General features: G+C 34.7%; 1 protein-coding gene across 3 annotated transcripts in view; it reads left to right on the top strand.

Annotated features, from left to right (window-relative positions):
- The window catches only part of LOC123527106 (DIS3-like exonuclease 2), a 51478-nt gene that overhangs the window by 1849 nt on the left and 37534 nt on the right, over positions 1 to 12095 (top strand). For all 3 annotated transcript variants that reach the window (XM_053523114.1, XM_053523112.1, XM_053523113.1), the window contains exons 2-3: positions 4116 to 4856; positions 7593 to 7693. In XM_053523114.1, the coding sequence (XP_053379089.1) occupies positions 4133 to 4856; positions 7593 to 7693 (825 nt within the window). In that variant the 5' untranslated portion in view covers positions 4116 to 4132. The remainder of the gene's footprint in view (positions 1 to 4115; positions 4857 to 7592; positions 7694 to 12095) is intronic.

Raw genomic sequence — 12095 nt, 5'->3', positions numbered from 1 at the left:
TGATAATGTTTTTATTATTTCAAATTCACTGATTTTGTACTATATTTTAAGACCAAGATTTAAATGAGAATTATTTATAGTTTATAAAATATTCAAAATATTATTTACAATTAATGATAATAATGATAGATAGTAATAATGATAGAAATCTGATATTAGATCTAATAATAATAATTATTATTATAGTTATTATTTATTCTTATTATTAATGGTTTTTATTATTGATTGTATTATTTAAAATAACATTCTGAATATTTTATAAATATAATTCTCCATAGGTTTATTCTTTATTCTTACTTGTCTGCAAAGTTCTACTGATATATCATGTGCATTATTATATCAGTCTATGCTTTATTTCTACTTGTCTGCAAAATTCAACTGATATCATATATGCACAGTATTACATAAGTTAACGTTTATTCTTTATTCTTACTTGTCTGCAAAATTCAACTGATATATGTACATTATTATATCAGTCTATGCTCTATTTCTACTTGTCTGCAAAATTCAATTGAAATCTGTCTGCAAAATGCAGTTACTGTTGATATATGTACAGTATTCCATAACTTTATTCTTTATTCTTACATGTCTGCAAAATTCAACAACAGTCTGTCTGCAAAATGCAGTTAATGTTGCGGTTTTATTATGTCAATTTATTCATATATCTACTTGTCTGCAAAATTCAACAGATATATGATAGAAATACATAGGTTTATTCTTTATTCTTACTTGTCTACAAAATTCAACTGATATATGATAGAAATACATAGGTTTATTCTTTTAATATTCTTACTTGTCTGCAAAATTCAAGTGCATGCTTTATTTCTACTTGTCTGTAAAATGCAGTTACTGTTGATATATGTACAATATTCCATAACTTTATTCTTTATTCCTACTTGTCTGCAAAATTCAACTGATATATGATAGAAATGCATAGGTTTATTCTTTATTCTTACTTGTCTGCTAATTCAACTGATATATGTTCATTATTATATCAGTCTATGCTCTATTTCTACCTGTCTGCAAAATTCAACTGAAATTTGTCAGAAAATTCGTAATTTTGGAAATTATTTGATAATTTTTACATAAATCAATGAGGAATTTAATCCTGTTTTGACACATGTAAGCCTTATTGGAATTTATCTCATATTCGCAACAAAATCAGCATTTAAACCCAAATCGGCAGCGATGACAATAATTTCATCGGAAATTTCCTCCACTATTTTGGTCTTTCGAGTGTTTGACGTGATCATATTATAGTGGAGATATTGCCCATAAGAAAATAACTCGATATTTCCTAGGATCGCGTCAAATTAGTTGGACTATACAGCTAACCATCGCAGATAAGTATAATTTTCATGTTCCTCTCAGCCTGACGATACATCATGGCTGCCAGTCTCATCTCGGTGTGAGACAATTAAGTATCTACCTGGCCAGTATGGAATCTACAACCTGGACTACACATTTCGAGAACCCCTCAACTTGGACGTCTTGAAGCCTATGCTGCTACTCTTGGGGACCTCCTATATCAAAATAAAATATCCAAAGTCCCAGGTGTTAAATTTCCATTTTTCGGGCCAAAATTTGTCCCCAATCCCATTGCAAATAGTTACATTTTCCAAATTCCAAAGTTGAAATTACCAGTTAATTTTTTTTTTCTTTTTTACATTTTCAACCAAGACTGTAGCTATACAGTAGAATACCATAGAATCCTTGCTAGGCTATGAAACCTTAAACATTTGAAACTCAAGACAGCAAGCTAACTTGATGCATTTAAGGCCATTTTTATGCCCCCCTTCGAAGAAGGAGGGGTATATTGTTTTGCAGATGTAGGTCGGTCGGTCGGTCTGTCGGTCGGTCGGTCGGAATGTAGACCAATCCGTTTCCGGATGATAACTCAAGAACGCTTGGGCCTAGGATCATGAAAGTTGATAGGGAGGTTGGTCATCACCAGCAGATGACCCCTATTAATTTTGAGGTCTGTATGTCAAAGGTCAAGGTCACAGTGACCCTGAATAGTAAAACGGTTTCCAGATGATAACTCAAGAACGCTTGGGCCTAGGATCATGAAAGTTGATAGGGAGGTTGGTCATCACCAGCAGATGACCCCTATTGATTTTGAGGTCAATATGTTTAAGGTCAAGGTCACAGTGACCCTGAACAATTAAACGGTTTCCAGATGATAACTCAAGAACGCTTCAGCCTAGGGTCACGAAAGTTGATAGGCAGGTTGGTCATGACCAGCAGATGACCCCTATTGATTTTGAGGTCAGTGTGTTTAAGGTCAAGGTCACAGTGACCCTGAACAATTAAGCGGTTTCCGGATGATAACTCAAGAACGCTTCAGCCTAGGGTCACGAAAGTTGATAGGCAGGTTGGTCATGACCAGCAGATGACCCCTATTGATTTTGAGGTCAGTATGTCAAAGGTCAAGGTCACAGTGAACAGGAACAGTTAAATGTTTTCCAAGCAATAACTCTAGAACGCTTGGGCCTAGTTTCAGGAAAATTGATAGTTAGGTTGGCCATGACCAGCAGAAGACCCCTATTGATTTTGAGGTCATTAGGTCAAAGGTCAAGGTCGCATTGGCCAGGAACAGTTAAACAGTTTCTGATCTTCTTGTCCAAAACCATAGGGCCTAGGGCTTTGATATTGGGTATGTAGCAAAATCTAGTGGTCCTCTACCATGATTGTTCAGATTATTTCCCTGGGGTCAAATATGGCCCCATCCCGGGGGTCACATGGTTTATATAGACTTATATAGGAAAATTTTTTGAAAAACCTCTTGTCCAAAACCACAGGGCCTAGGGCTTTGATATTTTGTATATGACATCATCTAGTGGTCCTCTACTAATATTGTTCAAATTTTTCCCCAAGGGTCAAATATGGCCCCGCCCTGGGGGTCACATGGTTTACATAGACTTATATAGGGAAAAACTTTGAAAATCTTCTTGTCCAAACCACAAAGACTATGGCTTTGATATTTTGTAATGTAACATCATCTAGTGGTTCTCTACCACGGTTGTTCAAATTATCCCTCTAGGGTCAAATAGGCCCCGCCTCAGGGGTCACATGGTTCATATAGACTTATATAGGGAAAAACTTAGAATATTCATGTCCATAACTTACATCATTCAAATTTGGACCACATGTATAGTTTTGAGTGGCAAGATGAACCTTGACATCAGTTGACCTTGATCTTGACCTAGTGACCTACTTTCACATTTCTTTAGCTACAGCCTTCAAATTTGGACCACTTGCATAAGTTTGCATACTGAAACAAACTTTGACCTTGTTATTGACCTAGTGACCTACTTTCACATTTTTGAAGATACAGACTTCAAATTTGGACCACATGCATAGTTTTTTGTTCCAAAATAAAATTTGACCTTGATTTTGACCTAGTGACCTAGTTTCACATTTCTCAAGCTACAGCCTTCAAATTTGAACCACAAGCATAGTTTTGTGTACTGAAATTAACTTTGATCTTGAGATTGACCTAGTGACCTACTTTCACATTTCTGAAGGTACAGGCTTCAAATTTGGATCACTTGCATAGTTTTGTGTTCCGAAATAAAATTTGACCTTGATTTTGACCTAGTGACCTACTTTCACATTTTTCAAGCTGCAGCCTTCAAATTTGAACCACATGCATAAGTGAGCATATAATTTGTTCCTTGTGCAATTACTAAATGCATCAAGGGGGGCATTTCGTGTTCGACGAGCTCTTGTTTTCTTAAAGCCTAAAGGTAATTTTTAGAACACCAGGTACAAGTAAAAACTTGTTAAATACAAAAGTCAGTTTAGATTAAAAACATTGTCGATTATCAGGTATTTACACTCAAATTATTACCAGAGTAAGTTTACTTCATTTTTGTACTTAATTTCAGACTTTTGTGCAGAAACAGATTTTATAGCTACAAAAGAAAATTTAAAGAAACTTGTCAGTTGTCACAATGATAGATAGGCATCTTCTATAAACTCAGCCCCAAACATTCTGCTAAAACGTCCTCACATTACAATATGTGTTAGTTGGTAGAACTATACTACGTAGTAAATTTGTTGCGGATTTTCAATCACAAATACTACCTTTCTGTTTGTTTTGTTGTTCTAAGGTTAATAAGACTACAACATGGATAGTGAAGAAAATACAGAGCCCAACTTGAGTTCAGTTGGTAAGGATGAGACGGTATCAAACGAGAACATAGAACCTTCAAAAGTCACTGTGACAGAACCAGCACCTTCAGTGGTCAGTGACATGTTGGACGCAGCGTTAGTTAAAACATCAGAACAGTTCAAATTTAATTTTCAAATTGGCAAAAATTCTAAGAAAATGTCAGAAGAAGAAATTTCAAAAATATCTGAAATGGTTGCAGGATTAGCGAAGTATAACGACTGCGAGGAGGAGTTTCCGGACTCTAATTTAAAGATTCCCTCAAAGCAGAAGAAAGGGAAATCACCACGTAAATCACAAGGAATTCAAGAGTCTAGCTCACTTAGTCAATTTATAGATTCAGAACTTGCCAGTCTGCATCCTAGTGATGGAGGAGACAAAAATGATAGGTCTCAGGCTAAAGATGATAAAAAGCCTCACAAGACTGGTGTGCATGTTGCTAGTGTGTCAGCTGAGAAACAGTTGCAGTTTGAATCAATGTTAAAGGAGGATCTTGTATCAGCCACTGTTGGTGTAGAGGAACTAAATATCTCGACTGGTGCCCAGCCTAAAGTGAAAGTTGAAACTGAAACAGTTGATACACAGCAGACTAAGAGTGTTAGTAATCAGCAAAAACAAAAAGAGGAACAGATAAAAGGAAGTCCAAAAAAGAAAGGTGAAAAGAAATCACCAAAGAAAAAAGGTAATTTTAACATTGTTAAAGTGGGGTATGACTCATGATGTACCTGACAGTTTAAAAAGTTTAAAACAGATAGCTTATCAGTATTTTGGTATTATCTAAGTCAATTCTTTATGAGGCTGATATAAAAAATAGTAATGCTAAAATCATCCCATTTTAATTAACATCTAATTTTTTCAGAATAGCTTTTCTATATACCGGTATATTTTACAGACAAAATGTGTGATTTATCCGTTAGGTTGTTTTTACTTTTATTTACAATTCATAGCAATTTAAATTAGAGTATATTTTGTTGTACTTCATAAATTTGAAATAATTTGACAAAAAATATTGACCTGTTTAAGAGAAAGGCAACTTCCTTCTAATGTTCACTCTGTTAGGTCTGTTTAGTTCATTCAAGACAGTGATGGACATAAAATAAGGTATAAATGATATTGAGATCTTGCTAAATATAGCGAAAATTCACAAAAAGCTTGAATGTGTCAAACAGTAGTAAAATGTGGACCAGAAACGCACAAAGGTTGATACATTATCAGAGAACTGTCATACTCTGTTGATAAAAAAGATTGAATGCATTAAACAATACCAATTTATCATATGATTTTACACCAAAACTGATATAAATTGTGCACTGTTCACATTGATTTTCTCGATTGTCATGTGACAGGGCCTTGCTACTTTTCATTATTATATTCAGCTTGTTTGATGAATTCAATATAGATATAAAAAGACATAATATAATTATAATACATTAAATCCTTGGACAGCAATTTGCCAAAGGATGAATTTTTATATCTTAAAACTGTAAGTTGAAAATTTGATTTTATGATCTCTGAAGACGGCATTTCTAACAAAAATGGGTAGAGGTCAAAAGTATATATTTCTTGGACAAATGTTGGAGGGAGTACCCGTAATTTGATCCCCCCACTAAATGAACCAAACAAGAAGTTAGGGTCCTGAAAAAGTTTAAAATTTGTTTGTAGATGTTGAAATGGTATGTTTCTATTCTTTTTGTGATCATCCTTCGTCCGTCGTGTGTCCTATTCTTTTTGTGATCATCCTTCGTCCGTCGTGTGTCCGTGCATCCGTTCGTCCGTCCGTCAACAATTTCTTGTCTGCACGATAGTGGTTTCATTTATGATTTTATTTTAACCAAACTTGCACACAACTTGCATCACCATAAGATCACGGTTCCTTTCTTGAACTGGCCAGATCCCATTATGGGTTCCAGAGTTATGGCCCCTGAAAGGGCCAAAATTAGCTATTTTGACCTTGTCTGCACAATAGCAGCTTTATTTATGATTTGATTTTTACCAAACTGGCACACAACTTGTATCACCATAAGATCTTAGTTCCTTTCTTGAACTGGCCAGATTCCATTATGACTTCTAGAGTTATGGCCCCTGAAAGGGCCAAAATTAGCTATTTTGACCTTGTCTGCACAACTAAGCAGCTTCATTTATGATTTTATTTTAACCAGATTTGCACACAACTTGTATCACCATAAGATCTCGGTTCCTTTTTTGAACTGGCGAAATTCCATTATGGGTTCCAGAGTTATGGCCCCTGAAAGGGCCAGAATTAGCTATTTTGACCTTGTCTGCACAATAGCAGCTTCATTTATGATTTGAATTTAATCAAACTTGCACAAAACTTGTGTCACCATAAGATCTCGGTTCCTTTCTTGAACCGGCCAGATCCCATAATGGGTTCCAGAGTTATGGTCCCTGAACGGGCCAAAATTAGCTATTTTGACCTTGTCTGCACAATAGCAGCTTCATTCATGATTTGATTTTAACCAAACTTGCACACAATTTGTATCACCACAAGATCTTGCTTCCTTTCTTCAACTGGCCAGATTCCATCATGGGTTCCAGAGTTATGGCCCCTTGAAGGTCTAAAATTGGCTATTTTGGCTTTTGCAGCCATATAGAGACTTCATTTATGGTTTTATTTGATACAAACTTCCAAAATACCTTCAACAACAAGAAATCTTGGATTCCATGACAAATCAGATCCAGTCATAGGTTCCAGAGTTATTTTATATCTGATTACCGTCCCTTGATTGTAATCAAAATGGATTTATATCAGTAAGTACTTACAGGACTTATTTTAAATTTCATTATTGTTATTAGTTGGACTGAGACAATCAGGGTAGATAACTATGGACTGATTTTATGTCAAATTACCTCCCTTTATTTCAAATTAAAATTGTTATATCTCCATAACTAATGAAGATACTGATCTGAAATTTCATTTATGTCAACAGATTTATTTGGCAGTTCCTTCTTTTGTCCACTTACAATATTTATTTTTTTTAATTACTTCCCTTTTATATTACTATAAATAGCTTATTTTTAGTAACTTTTTTTATTATTGGCCATAGGGAAAACACGAAACCAGTTTTCTGTGGTACAACATGGATGGTACCTCCACTTTTTAGGTGTATTTTAACATATCTATACTTTGTAAGATTTTTTTCTTTTTGGTTAAATTTCTTCCCTTTGTTGTTCCTGTCCTTTGGACTTAGATATTTTTTCTGAGGACCTTCTTGTCCTCAAGTGCAATGATAACAGGTGAGCGATATAGGGCCATCATGGCCCTCTTGTAATGTTAGTTATATCAGATGAATTTGATGCAGGCTGTAGAGAGTAATTGAAATAATATAGTACTGTTACCAGTGAATTAAAAATGTACTTATAAAGAAACATGAATGACCTTAGACTTGGCATATTGCAGGGAATCAAGGTCAAAGTCAGGCGGGCAACCAGGAGCTGGGTTCCTACTCTCAACTGCTGATTTCTATGGGGAAAAGATCTCCACAGAGGCGGATTGAAATAGTGAGTCTTTTATTTACTGTCATTTTGTTTTATTAGCCCACCATCATCAGATTCAAATTACTCTGCGTCCGTGGTCTGTCGTCCCTCCGTCCGTCCGTTAACAATTTCTCGTTATCGCATCTTCTCAGAAACTACTGGAGGAATTTTGACCAAACTTTGTCAGAATGATGAATTGGTACCCTAGTTTGTCCCCCTGAAAATCAGACTGGTTCAACAATTTTTGAGTGAGTTATGGCCCTTTGTTTATTTTTATAATTTACATAGATTTATATAGGGAAAAACTTTGAAAATCTTCTTGTCCAAAACCACAGAGCCTAGGGCTTTGATATTTGGTATGTAGCATCATCTAGTGGTCCTCAACCAAGATGATTCAAATTATTTCCCTGGGGTCAAATATGGCCCCACCCCGGGGGTCACATGGTTTATATAGACTTATATAGGGGAAAACTTTGAAAGATCTCTCGTCCAAAACCACAGGGCCTAGGGCTTTGATATTTTGTATGTGACATCATCTAGTGGTCTTCTACTAAGATTATTCAAATCATTCCCCTAGGGTCAAATATGGCCCCGCCCTGGGGGTCACATGGTTTACATAGATTTATATAGGGAAAAACTTTGAAAATCTTCTTGTCCAAACCACAAAGCGTAGGGCTTTGATATTTTTAATGTAGAATGATCTAGTGGTTCTCGACCAAGTTTGTTCAAATTATCCCCCTAGGGTCAAATATGGCCCCGCCCCGGGGGTCACATGGTTCATATAGACTTATATAGGGAAAAGCTTTTAAAATCTTCTTGCCAATAACCTACAACATTCAAGTTTGGACCACATGTATAGTTTTGAGTGGCAAGATGAACCTTGACATGAGTTGACCTTGATTTTGACCTAGTGACCTACTTTCACATTACTGTAGCTACAGCCTTCAAATTTGGTACGCATGCATACTTTTGTGCACCAAAAAAAAACTTCGACCTTGACATTGACCTAGTGACCTACTTACACATTTTTGAAGGTACAGGCTTCAAACTTGGACTACATGCATAGTTTTGTGTTCAGAAATGAAATTTGACCTTGATTTAGACCTAGTGACCTACTTTCACATTTCTCAAGCTACAGCCTTCAAATTTGGACCACATGCATAGTTTTGTGTGCCGAGATGAACTTCGATCTTGAGATTGACCTAGTGACCTACTTTCACATTTCTGAAGCTACAGGCTTCAAATCTGGCTTAACTATTTGACAAATAGGGAGAGTTATTCTACTCACCTTGGCATTGGAGGTGGTGTCTGCATCATACTTTGGTAAAAGTTTTAGGTGCAAAATGATATCTCAATTAATTATTGCATGTATTGGATTAAAGCTTCACACAAGGCTTTCTAGTCATCAAACGTATTGAAATAACCAAGTCAAATAAGGGCACTTTCAAAAAAAATGGCTAATTTTTTATAAAGCTCATATTTTGTTCATGTCTTACCCAAACAAACAGATTTGCATATTGAACAATGCGTTTTGTAGGTGAATATATTGTATCAAAATTTTAGAGTGATATCTTTTATAATAAAAAAGTTACCTTGATTTTTAGGCCAAAAATTGTCAGGAGTGTAAGATTTTAGCGTGACATTTCTGAAGTACATCTTGCTTCATAGCAATATTGAAGAAAAAAATGAAGAGGAACCCTTTAAATGTCTACCTTATATAAAAATACAGACACTTGACTAAATTTTGGTTGAACATACATGCATATTGTGAGTGACTAAAGACATTTTGTGCGCCCAAGAAGTTATGCACCCCTTGATTGAAAAAAAAATACTAAAAAGGGCTTTGTCATCAAAGAAAACAATACAGTTAATGGCACTGTTAGTTTTATAGCATTTTATTTGTACATAAACATTTTCAGAAGAGTATTTAAGCAAACTGCCTTTTACTGAACCCAATATGTTTATATGTGTGAGTGGTGGGGACCTTATCAAAAACAGGACTACTAAATGGTCAGGAGTGTAAGATTTGTGATTTAACACCCCTAATTTTGAAAAACACTGTAAGAACCAACTTATGTGTACATTTTGTAAGAAATTGAGTGGACTGCTACACATGCAAGGTCATGTAAGTTCACTGATGACACTTGATTGACAGGACTGGTGTCAAGTATAAAAAATTTAAAAATATGTCAGGAGTGTAAGAATTATGTCATTATGAAAGCTTGGTACTGTCATGTATAGTGGCTGCATGAAATGAATGTAAGTAGAATTTATGTTTCTAAATATTATACTAAAACTGATTCAGACAAGTTACAAAGGTTTTAAAATGTTAAAAAGCTTGTATTAATATCAAAATGAAATTAATTGTGTTCATAAGCTATAAAAATCAAACCATTGTGTAACTACAGAACAGTATATGGCTTAAGATAATGCTATATTGGTCCATGTTGAATATGTAAACCATTAGAAGTCATGCCTTTTTAGGATTTTTAATATAAAGACCTATATTAGGGCTTTGTTTAAATCTTACACTCCTGACATATATGAAATGTTTAAATTTAAAGTGTATGTTCCACATTTTTGACTGAGCACATCAATATATTTTGATTATAAAATCAACAATTTACTATTTACATGAGAAATTAAATACAAAACACAACGATGTACCATTATGTAAATGGTAATGGTACTATATTTATATATGTATAGTAAATAATTTACAAATTTGTAATGTCCTGCATTACCTGTAATTTCAGATCAATAAACAATATTCAGATAAATAAGAAAAGTAAACTGTCTAAAAATCATGATGCACTGGACAAGAGAATCAAGAATCGTGAATAATTTTTATGTAAAAAAATTCAGAAAAAAATTAAAGTCTGATCCCACCAGGAGAGAGACAAATGAAAAGTATAAAAAAAACAGAAAAAGGAACAGAACCTTGCCTACAAGAAAAAATATTTTGTAGTCAGGCATGGCCAAAATAGTACAGTGGAGAATCCTGTGATTATAAAGGAATCACTTATTATTCTCTCAGATGAATTAGTACATAATGCTAAGGCTGTCCATGCTTTCACAGATCAGCTGTTTATCCACCTCATGAAGAATCCTGGCCCATGCAAAATCAAGGTCCTGCATAGGTTTACAGATAATTGTGCTGTTCAGTACAAGTCCAAGGTGGTTTTACTATTTGCCTTATCAATGAAAATTCAAGTTATAAAATCTTAACTCATAGCAGCTACTAATGAACCGCAAGATACAGATCTCAGTAATAATGCTGATTGTACAACAAGCCAGAGTGTACAATCATTTCAGGATCAGAAACGTAAAATAGCCACATTTTAGTATCATAAAACGCCTGCCATATGTCCTGATTTGGATGAATCGAGGAGCTCATCTCGATGCCAGATGTTCTCAGTGCAAACTGACTGAACAAACTATGGAGTGATACACTTTGGACAGTTTTATGTTTCGCGTTCAGTCAGGGCTCTCGTTTGGCAAAAATTGGGGCCAAATATCGACCCCATTTCCCCCTCAAAATAATATGTTTTTTTCCCCCCTATTCAAAAAAATTCCCCCTCGAGTCCAAGAACATCAGTGCTAAGCGATTTGCAGTGGACTTGTTGGCCTTGAAATTTTATTGTTTCCGAAAATTCAGTAGCTCAGAGAAAAAAATACAAAGTGTGATGCCTGAATAAGGTTGTTTATAATTGGCAGAATTCATACAGCAGAGTTTATAATTAACAGAATTCAGGTTTGGGTCAGCAAAATTGAAAAGCATGATTATATTTGTTTGCATTTCTTTTTTTGTTTGAAATTCCCCCTCAAAGGATTTTTTTGAAAAATCATGCAAAATTCCCCCCATTTTTGGACCCTGGACCCTGTCCCAAAAAGCAAACGAGAGCCCTGTCAGTGTTCAGTTTGTTTGTTGTATACTGTGACACTTTAACTTGAAAGTCATCTCGAGTATTTTAAACTTTGTTATTGTGGCAGATATCTTGCAGCTATTTTTAACACTGAAAATATATTGCTGTTCTATCTAAAAGGTGACTTACTTTACAAAAATATAAAAATGACTCGAAGTGTAAGATTTGCAATTTAGAATTTTGGTAAAAGATGCTGTTTTTACATATAAATTAGAAACATTAGTATGTCAGAATTCTTTGGACTTGCTCTTAAGTCAGGAGTGTAAGATTTTGTTCTTTCTTTAAAGTTATGACCATTGTTCTTGAAATGAGATCAGTGAAACAGTTTGTTTTCATTATTTGTTGCAAAGGTATTTGTTGTTTAAAATACTATGGTTTTGCTCATAAAACTTTCATATTGGATGATATAAGCAAATTGATGGTTTTAGCCTCAGTTAAAAAGTTTGCCATGAAATATAGCTTACAAGTTAATGACTTTTATATTTAGAGTTATAACTGAC

This window comes from Mercenaria mercenaria, chromosome 14, assembly GCF_021730395.1.
Source record: "Mercenaria mercenaria strain notata chromosome 14, MADL_Memer_1, whole genome shotgun sequence".
Classification (NCBI taxonomy): domain Eukaryota; kingdom Metazoa; phylum Mollusca; class Bivalvia; order Venerida; family Veneridae; genus Mercenaria; species Mercenaria mercenaria.
The sequence above is the reverse complement of the archived record's forward strand: the minus strand, read 5'-3'. Positions and strand labels throughout refer to the sequence as shown.